Source organism: Oncorhynchus keta, chromosome 32 (assembly GCF_023373465.1).
Source record: "Oncorhynchus keta strain PuntledgeMale-10-30-2019 chromosome 32, Oket_V2, whole genome shotgun sequence".
Lineage (NCBI taxonomy): Eukaryota > Metazoa > Chordata > Actinopteri > Salmoniformes > Salmonidae > Oncorhynchus > Oncorhynchus keta.
The window spans coordinates 13,252,936-13,269,394 of NC_068452.1; the positions used below are offsets into that span (position 1 = coordinate 13,252,936).

Consider the following 16,459-nt stretch of genomic DNA (forward strand, 5'->3'; position numbering starts at 1 on the left):
GTAATTGATTCTGTTGGAAAGGGGAGAAATTGTGCTTTACAATGGTATTGACATTACAGTTGATCTGGAAGTATTACGTTTTTGGGGCGCTAAAATAAGGTCAATTGTACGGCTCAAGGTGATGTACAAAAGTGAGTGAGTTTACGTTAGCCTAGGCCTACTCTTCTGACACTCACAACAGATACAATAAAAATGACCTTGTCTTGAATGCAACCATGCAACCATGTAATCTAGGCCTATGAAAAAGGGTTCCTGGCTAAAAGGAATCCAGCTTTTAGCAAATTGTTAAAGTTTTCTTTTTTTGCATTTTAGCAACCTTAACTGCTGAAATTCTCCTAATCTGCTACGAAATATCAAATATGACGTTCATTTTACAGACGCTGGATCCCTTCTAGCCATGACCATGAAAAGGGGAGACGCAAATTGTACAATATGACGTCCGTATACTCCAGTGGTTATCATTTATTCATATTCATATTGGGTCATCAATAATTTGTTGAGAACTGTATTCATAAATTGGGTGGAAATGTATGGACATTACAGTATAGGACAAAGGCCTCAATGGCATAGGACAACCTGCTGTGTTGACTATTTGTTGTTCAATCCCAACAATAGATTTGATCTTTATATGACACTAAAACACCTGAATAAATTAAACACAACCAAACAATAAGTGGTGGAAAAAGTACTCAAAAGTCATACTTGAGTAAAAGTAAAGATACCTTAATAGAAAATGACTCAAGTAAAAGTGAATGTCAACCAGTAAAATACTACTTTAGTAAAATACTAAAAGTAGTTGGTTTTAAATATACTTATGTATCAAAAGTAAATGGAATTGCTCAAATGTACTTAAATATCAAAAGTAAAAGTATTAATAATTTAAAATTCCTTATATTATGCAAACCAGACAGCACAACAAAACCAAGGGGTCAGAGACCAAGTCAAGACCAAGTCAAGACTGAGACCAGAAAAGTGTGAGTCCAATTCAAGACCATGATTGTAATTGTGTCAAATCCCCACCATAATAAGAGATCAAAATGTCCAGTATTTCTGCGTTCTTGAGTCTTCCTATAGATTTTTCTGATTTTCATTCTCAAAATCACAACTTTATTTTTATAGAAAAAAAATGTGATGGTCTAAGTCCACAACAATGTTTAAACCATATCAATCTGATTGGGTGGGCCTGGCTCCCTTGTGTCCACCCAGGCCCATCCATATCTACGCCTCTGATGCAAACAGCGAATCATGATAATTGCGCATCACAAATAGCCTACAAACCTACACTTCAGAATAAACTTTTTCAATACCTGGTTTGCATACCCATTGTTACCTTAGTTAGCATTTACTGGTAAATATCATATGTTGAAATGTCTTTCCTACCCTACCAGCTACCCAGTGGTGGGCCGTCAGGGCCAGCAAGGCCTTCTCTGCTGGCCTAAACATCATCAGAATATATATATTTTTTAAATATATTTTCCCACAAATATGTATTAAATTATTCCCCAGAGTAAGAGTTATACTCTTCATTTCATAGCTTTCCTCTTGGTTGCACTGCTTCCAGCCCCAGGTTGAGATTTGGAGGGCTGGTCTTTATGTTAGATCTTTTATCCAATCATATTCAGCCATCATGTGTTGCCAGGGGTCTCAAATCTGCCCTCAGGCCTTCAGAATCAACAGTGCGGGCGCTTGTAGCTTAAAGTGAATGGAGATGAAAATTGAGTGTCAAACAATCAGCTTTAGAGTTGGCTATTGTACGCCTGCTGGCTGTTTCCAGTGTTACACAGGAGCCAGCATGCAGGCGTAGTGCGTGCACGTCTTTTGATTGGATTACCAATATCGAGAGGCAGGTCCTATATGGGCAGGTCTATTCAAACCTCAGAACGAGGAAACTGAATTTGCGTACTACTAAGCTGTTTTTATAAACCCACAATGGCGGAAGGAGGAGAATATATCGATTTGGTCGAGGATATAATTATAACGCCATTCTCAAGACAAACTTTTCAAGAAAAGTTAAACATTGTCAGGAGAGGTCGCCCGACGCCGACGCTACAAAGCCTGTCACAGGTGGGAAATGGGTTCGTTCGCCACTTTCAAAGTTCCAACTACGAGCGCTATCAATGGCTAACAGGCTCCGAGAAGCACTGCAAACTGTACTGCTGGGAATGCCTATTATTACAATTGAGCGAGAGAGGCGCAGGTTCAGTCAAATCTACGATGACACAGCGCGCATCTCAAGTTCACCCAGCGCACGCAGAGGCCCAGCACAAGGAGACCCTCACACATACTACCAACAACTACATAGCAATATTCTGGACAACATTATTTGCCAGATACGACACAGGTTTCAAGACCACGAACAATGTATGTTTCTCTCCCTCCTGGACCCCCAGCACTTTCAGACCTACCGGAAAAAAATCCCGCAAACAGCCTTCTCCAGTTTAACAGAGAGACACGGAACACTGTTCGACCTATCCAAGCTAAAAACAGAACTGACTGTAATGTATGCTATGACTGATTTTGAAGGGAAACGTCCCTCTGATCTCCTTGATTTCCTTAAACAGAAAAATCTGAATGAGGACATGGGGCAACTTTACACATTGGCATGTGTGACAGTGACTATCCCTGTGTCCACGGCTTCTGTCGAGCGGTCATTCTCCGCCTTAATGCGAATCAAAACGTATTCCAGAAATGCTACTGGACAGACTCGGCTTTCAGCATTAGCCTCCATGTCGATAGAAAATTACGTATTGGTGGAACTAAAACGCACAGATAGACTGTACAACAATGGCTCACAGGCTCCGATAAGCACTGCAAACTGTACTGCTGGGAATGCCTATTATTTGCAAGTGATAGATTTGGTGTTTGGAGCCACACTGGCTTTGCAAGCTTGAGTTGTCTAACCAAGGCAAGCAATGGTGCTTTTGAATTTTGGGGACACCCGAGTGGACAGCTCAACGAACAAGCGCGCATGGCAAAGGAATTGTACTCTTCCCCTGCAATTCTATGAATAAAAAATGTCAATTTCATGTTGACGCAACGCCTGGTTTTATACTGCGTTTCTGTCCTAAATGTATAGTGTCTAGAGCCATGGCATCATAATGATGGCAATAAGAGGTGGATTAATTCGGGTGAGACTGTGTAGGACCTCACTGAAGGCCCAGCCCCCAGGCCCACGGCACGCCACTGCAGCTGCCGATGTAATTCTTCTGTGAGCTGCTCCATGCCAAAACCAGTTGAGAGCTGCACAATCTTGCTGCATGCAGATGATATTCCGCTGAAACTAGGCTATGTGTATGGTGCCCATGTGAATATATTTCACGTGCTTTGCGGTTGTGTAAGGTATTAATGTTTCAAGAAAGGAGTGTATATATTTGGCCCGGTGAAGCGGTTTTATGCACTGCCTGAATGGAAGTTGATAATTCTGAGTTTTTTAATCCGCTGGACTCGGCTGGTCTCTGGAAGAAATGACGAGTCCTCACTGTCCAAGACCGAGTACAAATGTATCCGAGACAAGACCAAGCCACTCAATATGTGGTCTCGAGATTGGACTCGGTCTCGAGTACTTCAACACTGCCAGAAGAAGTGATATTCTAACATCAGGTGCGCTTTTCATTTGTTTATGTACTGCTGTAAATTCACCAGCTGACCTCTATCAAGACACCTCGACTAGATTCCCACTGTGAGGATGAGCAACGCTGCAGCAACACCAGTTAATACGTCCACTACGTTGTCCTTTTCCAGATATGAAAGGAAACATCTCTCAATTGTACGAGATGGTTGTTATATGCTGTTCTTTGGTCAATCTGAACGATTCTGTTGTGCCATTTGAGTAGAGCACCTTCACCTTGTCGTCATGACAAAGCAGACTATTGTTTTGATATTGTAAACAGACTGTACTTTGATAATAGGGTGAAATGAAAAGTATTTTGTAATCTTTGCTTTGCAGAAAATATATATGTTATATCCCAACTATTTTCTCTCTTTACAATTTAAACACATTTACCATAGACAATATAATTGTTGTGGTAGTCTTAGGCAAATCTTTATTATCTTATTTTTTAAATTTTATTTCACCTTTATATAATTAACAAGGTAGGCTAGTTAAGAACAAGTTCTCATTTACAACTATGACCTGGCCAAGATAGAGCAAAGCAGCGTGAATCAAACAACACAGAGTTACACATGGAATAAACAAACATACAGTCAATAATAAACAGAGAAAGTCTATATACAGTCTGTGCAAATGAGGTAAGATAAGGGAGGTAGGCAATAAATAGGCCATAGTGGCAAAGTATTTACAATAGAGCAATTAAACACTGGAGTGATAGATGTGCAGAAGATGAATGTGCAAGTAGAGATACTGGCGTGCAAAGGAGCAAAATAAATAAATAACAGTATGGGGATGAGGTAGATGGATGGGCTATTTACAGATGGGCTATGTACAGGTGCAGTGATCTGTGAGCTGCTCTGACAGCTGGTGCTTAAAGTGGGGCGGAGAGACAATTTAGCGGTTTTAAAGCTTATTTCCTGCAATTCTACACAATTTGCAATTGGTTGGAGGGAAGTTTTTGCAGTGTTTCATGCAATTCTAAAATTCTAAAGCTCACAAAAAATAGCAAGCATTTTTGAAGCAGTCTGTTTCAGATACAAGTTTTAGGTATGGTTTTTAACTTTTTTTCTCTCTTTAATTTATGCTTTGGTCACAGGTACAAGTCAACAACAGTATTTGGATATGTGTGAACAGAATATGAGCGTCTAAATATGACATTTTCATTGGAAGTTTATAATGTCCAATTAAACTTAAATGTTGCTTTAAGTCTGTTAAAGTGGCACCACATCTGTGTGAGACAAAACCATAGAGTGGGCATAAAGTTCAAATCTGTGGTAGAAGCTGTCCACCGTCTGGCCTGGAAACAATTGGTAAAGGCCCAGTGCAGTCAAAATCCTGATTTGCCTGTGTTTTAAACACACTATGAGGTTGGAATAATACTGTGAAATTGTGAAAATTATGATAATGCCCTTTTAGTGTAAGAGCTGTTTAAAAAGACAGCCTGAAATTTCAGCCTGTTTTGGTGGGGTGGAGTTTTGGCCTGCCTGGTGACATCACCAGGTAGTAAATTAGTTAATAGACCAATAAGAAAGAGTTCCACATTTCTCTGCTAATAACAGTTAGTTTTCAGTTTTCCCCTCCCCAGTCAGACCACTTCCAGAACGTCCTAGCAAAATTCTTGCTTGAGAAATTGCTCTTTGCTAAGAAGCTATTTTTGACAATTTTTGACAATATTTATTGAAAGCAATCACAGTAAGGTACTTTTTTTTATTGAATCCATGTCACGGTTGTCGTAATAACATTCGGACCAAAGAGCAGCGTGAAATCGGTTCGACATTTTATTAGAAGTGAATCGCACAAAAAAAACTATAAAGCGCAAACGACACGTGAATCTATGGAGTGCTCACAGGCAACTACAACATAAACAAGATCCCACAAAACACAGTGGGGAAATGGCTGCCTAAATATGATCCCCTATCAGAGACAACAATAAACACCTGCCTCTGATTGGGAACCATACCAGCCCAACATAGAAATAAAGCAACCTAGATTACCCACCCTAGTCACACCCTAACCAAAATAGAGAATAAAAAGGCTCTCTATGGTCAGGGCGGGACAATCCAAAACATACAATATACTTGCAGTGCTCAGCAACTACACCACACCAGTCATCCAACAGACTCCCATTCAGAGCGACACACAGAAGTATCCAGGGTCAATGCCCTGCTCAAGGGCATGTCGACAGATCTACCACAAGGCCAAACACGGGGACCCGAACCCTCCAAGATCCCCCACAGTTCCCCAATAGCTGCCCCTCAACCATCTGAGACCCCTTCCACAGTCCCCGCCCCCAAGAAAAATAAATAACAACAAATATTTGACAAAAAGCCCTAAAAACCCCCCACCAATGCACCAACAACCAAGAAAATTGACTAAAGAGAAAAAATTAAAAGACAAAGGAAAACAGGAAACAACAATGCAAAAAAAACAAAGGACATCAAGGACAACTACAATCATAACAGCAAGGCCAAATGTATATGTTTGAGTGCATGTCTGGCACTATTTACGTGTGTGTGTGTATGTGTGTATTTGAATGAGAGTATGTGTATACGCATGTGGACAAACACCTGCACGGCATCAGTCTCAGGCACACCGGCATTAGCTGTAAAAACACTGCCCCTCAGTGTCATTCAAACTGACTTTTTATTAAGTTTTATTTCAACTTGATTTTTCAAACTTTTATATGATGTTTTCTCAATAATACCATTACCTAATAACTGTGTGACAATGCCGACTAATACACCTGTTGACCTAGAAATTGGTTTGACCTAGAAAGTCTGATGGCAGAACATAAAACATCTTGATAAACTGGCAATGTTGATCAATCATATGAATATAGATTCTCAGATGACTCTATTTTCTAATCTAGACCAATATCAAAAACAAGGAAGTGGGGAATGTGTTATGTCTGGCTGGCATTCATAAGAGCAGTAGTTCCTCCCATTTTCAGTCCGTTTTCTATACTATAAATAGGAATATCCTTTGAGGATGTGTCCATAACATTAGTGCTTACTCCAAGTGAAACTACGAAATGGAGCTGCAGGCATGGCTCCTGATGGTCTTTACGTGCTGCTATGCTGTGCCAGAAGGTAAGACTGAAATCTTGGAGATGGACCAAAATACTATCATGAATTGTTGAATAATTACATGTGTTTCAGTAGTACTTACTGTATATACTATACTAATAGGATTGCAAAATTCCCTGTAATTTTCCTAAGTTCTACACATTTTCAAACACTAGATTTAGAAAGATTCCTCCCTTTGCAACTCTAATAACGAATCTTATTCTAATTGTAAGAGACATGTCAGGAAAGCAAATCATTTTCCCAGTGAAGTCAAACACGGCCTATGTCAAGATAACCCCTGACATGAACAAAATCTTCTTTGCTGTGACTGTCTGCGTTCGATTTTTCACCGACTACCAGACAAAGGAGCTGACCATTTTCTCATTGGCCACGCCTTCTCATGCTGATGGTTTTGTCATCTTCAGGGGAGATGGGGGAAATTACAGGGTGTACATCGGGGACCAAGGTATCTATTTCTGGGGATTTCCAGACAAAATGAACGAGTGGAACTCTGTTTGTGGGACGTGGGATGCCAGTACAGGATTGACTCAACTGTGGGTGAATGGGAAGCCAAGTGCAAGGAAAGCGCTCCAAGCCGGCAGCTCCATCTCTGGTACTCCCAGTATTATTTTAGGTCAGGACCAAGATGCATACGTTGGTGGGTTTGATGTGTATGACTCCTTTTACGGACATGAGACTGATGTCCACATGTGGGACAGAGTGCTCTCCCCATGTGCGATCCAAAGCTACATGAAGGGGGAGGTGTTCTCTCCAGGGAATGTGGTAAACTGGAACGCACTAAAATACACAAGGCATGACTATGTGGTTGTTGAGAGGATGCAGAACCTGACCTGTTAAACATTTGACCTCAAGAATCACAAACAGATCATTTCAAACCATGCTTACTTTTGTATACGATCATGTGTCTGTTATGTGTGGGAATAGTGTGGAACAGATTTCCAAAATTAAAATCACTTGGAGCTAATTTCCTGGTGGTTTTACAGTCTTTTATGTCCAACAATGAAAATGAAAACAAGAAAAGTTTTGGGGGAGGAATAAAACCACCCAGGGGCCAGATTTGGCCTGCGTGCCACCAGCTGGGGAATCCTGCTGTAGGGGGTTGTATCAATTATGTATTAAAACACTAGATTGTTGATTATAAAATTTGATTTGATATGTATTGGCCATTGAGAGACTTTAAAGCCACTGTCCCCCATATTGGTACTTCTCAGGAGCAGTCCTCCATAGGAATGAATGGAATGCTACATTATTTCAATTTAAGGGCAAAATTACATATATTTAAGCATTTATTTGTTGTAGAGTGAACAGTAACATTCGTATTCTCAAAAAATTATACTTTAAGGAAAAACTATTTTTGTTTTGTTTGTTCATATAATACAATTTAAAAGTATGCATTGAGGTGTCTGTTATGTAATATGCTTGACAAAGTGTTGGAGGGGTACAAAAATGGTGACAGTCACTTCAAAATAGCGCCACCTGTCAGTCATCTAGTGTTTATATGCACCATTGGTTTGTATGTGTGCTAGGGCAGATGGAAGTTATGGCTCCCTGCGCAGAGGCCACGTCAAGCAGTGTTCGGAATAAAGAACCAAAAAGGATGTAGCTGTGCCTGCCCACTTATAATTGTTGATATCACAATGCCAAATTACTTTCTCATTTTAATAAAATCTCAATTGTAAATACAATGAAAATGTACAATCACGTCTTTATTAATTGTTTGTGTTTCCATGACAGCCTAATTTTTGACACCACAGTAAAGCAGACAGAGGGCTTTTTACTGTATCACCCTTCCTCCAGAAAGGGCAGGTGTAGAAGAGAGCATGTTGATGGGCATGGACAGAGAGTCATAGGATTTATCATGACCACTGTGGTCTGCACACTCCTGACCAGGGGGACCATGCTGTACAGAATTGTCTACCCCTCCAATACCTCCTAAAGCCCCACTGAAGCAGAGTTGGATGGAGTTTGTGGTCAACACCCTGAGAATGGCAGGGTGGATTATGTCCATACTGGCAATTATTATTATTATTTCCCCATTACATTGGGGTTGTAGCTTTGGCCATCACCTCCATCACCAGCATCCTTGGGCCAAGTGCACTGAATACCTCAAGTGTAATTTGTCCATAGACAAGGTGACGGTCATTGGCTGGAACATTTCTCATCCTGGCCGGTACCGCTCATCTGATCTTTGTCTTCTTGGTTGCTCTTGATGTAAACTCGAAAGCCAAAAACTACCAAATCATGAATCATCTTGGTGTTTTTTCTGAATGCAATAGGTGGGCCCCTGTCCTGCTCCTGCTAGTAGGGACCATACTCCTGGTTAGAGCAGAACAAGCCAGACTCTGCTATTCACTCAACCTCTCTCTAACAGCTCTGTACAGTGACTCATTTGCTGTTACGAAAACAGTGTTGGCAGAGCCATCATCAACATTTATTTAGGGAGTTTCCTCCATATTCCTTGCACATATTTTATTCCTTCATACATTTGTAAACACCAAAAGAGTAGGGACTAGAAAAAGGTCATTGGCTTTCCTGTGGATGTGATGTGAGACAACACCTGGGAAGAGAAGTTCCTGAGGAGACTCTGCAATGAAGCGATATAAATTCAGACATGGGTGAAAAAATGTATATTTCCGCTGTGCTTGATTGAGCTTGCCCTTTACAATGGAACCAATTGAAAGGTCAGTAATTACATACTGGAATTTATATTTTAAAGTTAATGCAAACAATACATACATACACTGCTCTCTAAATGTTGTCTTATTTACATGTCAACTGATTTATTGATACATGAATAGATCAATGGCAAATAAATACAGTTTGAACAAAAATTCAAACCAGCGAGTTCGGATACGAGCCCAACGCTCTTAACCGCTAGGATACCTGCCGCATTCAGTTGCCTCTGCCAATTCTCCTGTTGATAAACTCATTGGTCAGATGTGACCACATGATGGCGATGGTGTATAGCCAGAGAGAATAGTCATGCCGGTATTCTTGCAGTCGCTCTCACTCACTTTCAACCTCTGCTCAGTGGTTAGTCAAGGTATCGCACACATGCATACGTGCAGATACACACACACACACACACACACACACACACACGCACGTACGCACGCACACGCAGTAATGATGAGACCATACAGCAGTAGACTCAAATTGCACATACAAAACCCACCTTTTTACAAAAAAAATCAACTTCAGAACTGCAAGGCTAATAGGTAGGTGTCCGTTTTTGTTGTTTAAGACAAAGGTGATAGTAACGTCTGCAACAACTGAGATCGCAGGTCAGGATGCTCCTGTAGCGCACACAGGGCCGTGTTCATTAGGGCACGCAAGGAAAACTTTTAAAACTGTTTTGCAACGGAAAACGAGCATGTCAGTTTCAGTCCATTTTCTTCTGTTTGGTGCCTAATGAACAAGACCCAGTTACCAAGCAATGAGTGCCAGGACACAGAACAGCACCGCAGTCAACATATACCTGCAATGTGAAAATCACTACCTCAGTTTGCAAAAAATGTGAAAACTTCTCCATCTTATTCGAGTCAGTGCAGCTCAAGCTATTTTTTACTCAACTAAGCCAAAACGGGCCGTGACTAGTTGTACTGTACTGGCGTGGTTACTCATCATTCTAGAATTGTGATGCAAAGGATCATGTGAAAAGAAAGTATCCAAATTAGCGCAGTGCGGTTTGAGTCGGCTCTATAGTGCGCATCAGGCAATAGCCGGACAGTGTCACAACCTCCTGTCGAGGGACATCACGCACAGTCTTTTGTACCTTTTTTTTAGAACACTGAGAGATCCATCCGATGGAGACCGCGACAACCCGTCTGACAGATAAGTACATATGGGTACACTTCTTTCATCACCCCAAAATTCACAACAATATTTTTTTTTGCATTCGGTTCACTTAATACATATTATTTTTCTCCATAGCTCATTTTTACACCGACATTCTTCACATAATAAAGGCCAAAAATCAATGCAACAAGCAAAAACAGAAACTTGGCAAATAATGATGATTCCTTGCAGTGCAATGACATCACATTCAGGGTCTCTGTGTGTGTTGTGTGTCAACTTTGGATATTAAAAGTTTAAAGAAAACAGACTATTCCAAGTTGGGGTCTTTCATCTCTCTCCTCTACATCCCACCATCCCTTTTCCTTCCCTCTCTCCCACCATCCATCCCTCTTTCCCCATCTGTCCACAGCAGCAGCGGGTGATGGCAGGAAGCTTCTCTCATATTAGCTCAGATCCGACGGCTTGTTCAATTCTACGTTTACTCCCTTTTCTCCTGCACCTATAGGACGGAATAGAGAAGGAGGGTGAGCGGGAGAGTTATATTTTATTCAATTTTATTCAACCCGTTAAGAAAGAATTCTAATTTTATTCATTTTTATTCAACCAGTTAAGAACAAATTCTTATTTCTTATGACTTCATATAAAATTATTCTTTCTTCAAATCAAATCAAATTGTATTAGTCACATGCTCCCAATACAACAGGTTCACCTTACAGTGAAATGCTTACTTACAAGCCCCAAACCAACAATGCATTTAAAAAAATATGAATAAGAATAAGAAATAGAAGGAACAAGTAATTAAAGAGCAGCAGTAAAATAACAATAGCGAGACTAGTGTCAATGTGCAGAGTAATATGTACAGGTACAGTGCCTTGCAAAAGTATTCATCCCCCTTGGTGTTTTTCCTATTTTGTTGCATTACAACCTGTAATTTAAATATATTTTCATTTGCATTTCATGTATTGGACATACATAAAATAGTCAAAATTGGTGAAGTGAAAAAAAGAAAACAGGAAAGTGGTGCATGCATATTGATTCACCCCCTTTGCTATGAAGCCCCTAAATAAGATCTGGTGCAACCAATTACCTTCAGACATCACATAATTAGTTAAATAAAGTCCATCTGTGTACAATCTAAGTGTAACATGATCTGTCCAATGATCTCAGTATATATACAGTCGTTGCCAAAAGTTTTGAGAATGACACAAATATTAATTTTTCACTAAGTCTGCTGCCTCAGCTTGTATGGTTGCAATTTGCATATACTCCAGAATGTTATGAAGAGTGATCAGATGAATTGCAATTAATTGCAAAGTCCCTCTTTGCCATGCAAATGAACTGAATCGCCAAAAAACATTTCCACTGCATTTCTGCCCTGCCACAAAAGGACCAGCTGACATCATGTCAGTGATTCTCTCATTAACACAGGTGTGAGTGATGATGAGGACAAGGCTGGAGATCACTCTGTAATGCTGATTGAGTTCGAATAACAGACTGGAAGTTTCAAAAGGAGGATGGTTCTTGGAATCATTGTTCTTTCTCTGTCAACCATGGTTGCCTGGAAGGAAATACGTGCCGTCATCATTGCGTTGCACAAAAAGGGCTTCACAGATATTGCTGCCAGTAAGATTGCACCTAACCATTTATCAGATCATCAAGAACTTCAAGGAGAGCGGTTCAAATGTTGCGAAGAAGGCTTCAGGGTGCCCAAGAAAGTCCAGCAAGCGCCAGGACCGTCTCCTAAAGTTGATTCAGCTGCAGGATCGGAGGCACCACCAGTACAGAGCTTGCTCAGGAATGGCAGCAGGCAGGTGTGAGTGCATCTGCACGCACAGTGAGGCGAATACTTTTGGAGGATGACCTGCTGTCAAGAAGGGCAGCAAAGAAGCCACTTCTCTCCAGGAAAAACATCAGGGACACACTGATATTCTGCAAAAGGTACAGGGATTGGACTGCTGAGGACTGGGGTAAAGTAATTTTCTCTGATGAATTTCCTTTACGATTGTTTGGGGCATCCGGAAAAAAGCTTGTCTGGAGAAGACAAGGTGAGCGCCTCCATCAGTAGTGTCATGCCAACAGTAAAGCATCCTGAAACCAGCCATGTGTGGGGTTGCTTCTCAGCCAAGGGAGTGGGCTCACTCACAATTTTGCCTCACAACACAGCTATGAATAAAGAATGGTACCAACACATCCTCCGAGAGCAACTTCTCCCAACCATCCAGGAACAGTTTGGTGACGAACAATGCCTTTTCCAGCATGATGGAGCACCTTGCCATAAGGCAAAAGTGATAACTAAGTGGCTCAGGGAACAAAACATCGATATTTTGGGTCCATGGCCAGGAAACTCCCCAGACTCCCCAGGCGGGTGAACAAACATAAACCCACAAATTCTGACAAACTACAAGCATTGATTATGCAAGAATGGGCTGCCATTAGTCAGGATGCGGTCCAGAAGTTAATTGACATCATGCCAGGACGGATTGCAGACGGATTCTTGAAAAAGAAGGTTCAACACTGCAAATATTGACTCTTTGCGCTGGAGAGAGCACCTTGCCACAATAAAAGCCTTGGACACTTATGAAATGCTTGTAATTATACTTCAGTATTCCATAGTAACATCTGACAAAAATATCTAAAGACACTGAGGCAGCAGACTTTGTGAAAATTAATATTTGTGCCATTCTCAAAACCTTTGGCCACGACTGTACACCTGTTCTGAAAGGCCCCAGAGGCTTGCAACACCACTAAGCAAGGGGAACCAACAAGCAAACGGCACCCTGAAGCCCAAGGAGCTCTCCAAACAGGTCAGGGACAAAGTTTTGGAGAAGTACAGATCATTATATTGGGTTATAAAAAAAAGATCTGAATCTTTGAACATCCCACCGAGCACCATTAAATCCATTATAAAAAAATGGAAAGAATATGGCACCATAACAATCCTGCCAAGAGAGGGCCGACCACCAAAACTCACAGACCAGGCAAGGAGGGCATTAATCAGAGGCAACAAAGAGACCAAAGATAACCCTAAAGGAACTGCAAAGCTCCACAGTGGAGATTGGAGCATCTGTCCATAGGGACCACTTTAAGCAGTACACTTTTAAGCAGTACACTCCAGAGCTGCACTTTATGGAAGAGTGGCTAGAAAAAGTAAAGTAATTGCTTAACCTGTTAAGTCGACCCTCTACTTTTTCGAACATTCTGTTAAAAATCGCGCAACATTTCAGCGCCCTGCTACTCAGGCCAGGAATATAGTATATGCATATGATTAGTATGTGTGGATAGAAAACACTCAGACGTTTATAAAACGGGTTAAATCACGGCTGTGACTATAACAGAACGTGCGTTTCATCGAAAAGTGCAGGAATATCTGATCACTGAAAAAATATCCATCCGCGACTTCAAGGAATTGTTCAAAGTGAATCGAATTAAATGAGGCCGAGGTTGCAGTGCCTACAGCTTCCACACGTTGTCTAGAGTCTTGTCATTTGATTCGCAATTGATTATTGGTCTAACCGAATCAAGGGAATCGATTCCCTCCGGTCTCCGACCGGATGTTTTGGTCGAGCTCTCTCCAAGACATTTTTTCGAAACAGACACCTATAGAATTGACATCGCCTCCTGATGAATTTTATCGCTTATTAACGTGTACTAATACCTAAAGTTGCATTACAAAAGTATTTCGAAGTGTTTTGTGAAAGTTTATCATCGACTTTTTGAATTTTAAAAAATGACGTTACGTTATGAAACGCTATTTTTTTCCGTTTATCACACAGTCTTCATAGATCGATATCTAGGCTATATATGGACAGATTTAATCGAAAAAAGACCCAATAGTGATTATGGGACATCTAGGAGTGCCAACAAAGAAGATGGTCAAAGGTAATGAATGTTTTATATTTTATTTGTGCGGTTTGTGTAGCGACGACTATGCTAATTATTTTGTTTACGTCCCCTGCGGGTCTTTTGGGGTGTTACATGCTATCAGATAATAGCTTCTCATGCTTTCACCGAAAAGCATTTTAAAAATCTGACTTGTTGCCTGGATTCACAACGAGTGTAGCTTTAATTCAATACCCTGCATGTGTATTTTAATGAATGTTTGAGTTTTAACTAATACTATTAGCATTTAGCGTATCGCATTTGCATTTCCAGAGCTCTAGATGGGACGCCTGCGTGCCAGGTAGGACCAAGAGGTTAAAGAAAAAAATAGGCACACAAGTTTGGTGTTAGCCAAAACGCATGTGGGAGACTCTCCAAACATATGGAAGGAGGTAGTCTGGTCAGATGAGACTAAAATTGAGCATTTTGGGCATCAAGGAAAACGCTATGTCTAGCGCAAACCCAACACCTCTCATCACCCCGAGAACACCATCCCCACAGTGAAGCATGGTGGTAGCAGCATCATGCTGTGGGATGTTCTTCATCGGCAGGGCCTGGGAAACTGGTCAGAATTTAAGGATGGTGCAAAATACAGGGAAATTATTGAGGGCAACCTGTTTCAGACATTTACATGTCTTGGAATGGCCAAGTCAAAGCCCAGACCTCAATCCAATTGAGAATCTGTGGTATGATTTAAAGATTGGGGTACACCAGTGGAACCAACCCAACTTGAAGGAGCTGAATAAGTTTTGCCTTGAAGAATGGGCAAAAATACCCGTGGCTAGATGTGCCAAACTTATAGAGACTTGCAGATGTAATTGCTGCAAAGGGTGGCTCTACAAAGTTGTCACGTATGCTCTCTCTCCAGCGCTCTAGGTAACCATGCTCCCGCACCTAAGCTGGATCGACAGGTTCCCGCGCCTTAGCAGAGGTGAACGCTCCGCTCCTGATGCCCGGGATCGTCATCTTGGTCAACGTCCTGTGGATGGAGCCGCGCGTCGGGGAGGGGGTGTAGTCACGTGTGCTCCCTCTCGGGCCTCTAGGTCACCGGTCTTCTCGTTATGGCGCACACCTGTCACCATCGTTACGTGTATTATGACACTCACCTGGACTCCATCACCTCCTTGATTACCTGCCACTCCCTTTGGTTTCTTCCCCAGGCGACATTGTTTCAGTTTCATGTCAGTGCGTTGTTTGAGTGTCTTGGTTTTTATTATGTTTTCACTTATTAATTAAATTATTCACTCCCAGAACTTGCTTCCTGACTGTCAGCGCACACGTTACAAAAGTATTGACTTATTTTTTTGGGGGGTGAATAGATATGCACGCTCAAGTTTTCTGTTTTTTTTTAATCTTATTTCTTGTTTGTTTCATAATAAAGAATATTTGGCATCTTCAAAGTAGTAGGCATGTTGTGTAAATCAAATGATATCACACCCCAAAAATCTATTTTAATTCCTGGTTGTAAGGCAACAAAATAGGAAAAATGCCAAAGGGTGTGAATACTTTCGCAAGCCACTGTAGGTAGAGTTGTTAAAGTGAATATGCATAGATAATAACAGAGTATCAGTGGCGTAAAAGAGGGGGTGGGGGGTTGGGCAATGCAAATAGTCAGGGTAGCCATTTGATTAGATGTTCAGGAGTCTTATGGGTTGGGGGTAGAAGCTGTTTAGAAGCCTCTAGGACCTAGACCTGGTGCACCAGTACCCCTTGCCGCCGTGAGGTAGCAAAGAGAACAGTCTATGACTAGGGTGGCTGGAGTCTTTGACAATTTAGGGCCTTCCTCTGACACCACCTGGTATAGAGGTCATTGATGGTAGGAAGCTTGTCCCCAGTGATGTACTGGGCAGTACGCACTACCCTCTGTAGTGCCTTTGCGGTCAGAGGCCGAGCTGTTGCCAGACCAGGCAGTGATGCAACCATGCTCTCGATGATGCAGCTGCAGAACCTTTTGAGGATCTGAGGACCCATGCCAAATCTTTTCAGTCTCCTGAGGGGGAATAGGTTTTGTCGTGCCCTCTTCACGACTGTTTTAACCATGTTAGTTTGTTAGTGATGTGGACACCAAGGAACTTGAAGCTCAATC

General features: G+C 41.4%; 2 protein-coding genes across 3 annotated transcripts in view; one reads left to right on the forward strand and one right to left on the reverse strand.

Moving 5' to 3' along the window:
* The first annotated feature begins 1,890 nt into the window (after window positions 1–1,890).
* On the forward strand, window positions 1,891–8,348 carry LOC118365083 (C-reactive protein-like). The gene is made up of 2 exons (XM_035747013.2): window positions 1,891–6,699; window positions 6,911–8,348. Exons 1-2 carry the CDS (start codon window positions 6,642–6,644, stop codon window positions 7,531–7,533), a joined length of 681 nt encoding a protein of 226 aa, XP_035602906.1. The 5' UTR covers window positions 1,891–6,641; the 3' UTR covers window positions 7,534–8,348.
* A 734-nt stretch (window positions 8,349–9,082) lies between these two features.
* LOC118365082 (egl nine homolog 1-like) overlaps window positions 9,083–16,459 on the reverse strand; it is a 40,610-nt gene continuing 33,233 nt past the window's right edge. The window contains exon 5 of one of the 2 annotated variants that reach the window (XM_052490238.1): window positions 9,083–10,993. In XM_052490238.1, coding sequence (XP_052346198.1) covers window positions 10,938–10,993 — 56 coding nt within the window. In that variant the 3' untranslated portion in view covers window positions 9,083–10,937. The remainder of the gene's footprint in view (window positions 10,994–16,459) is intronic. The other variant, XM_035747012.2, reaches the window with a different exon arrangement.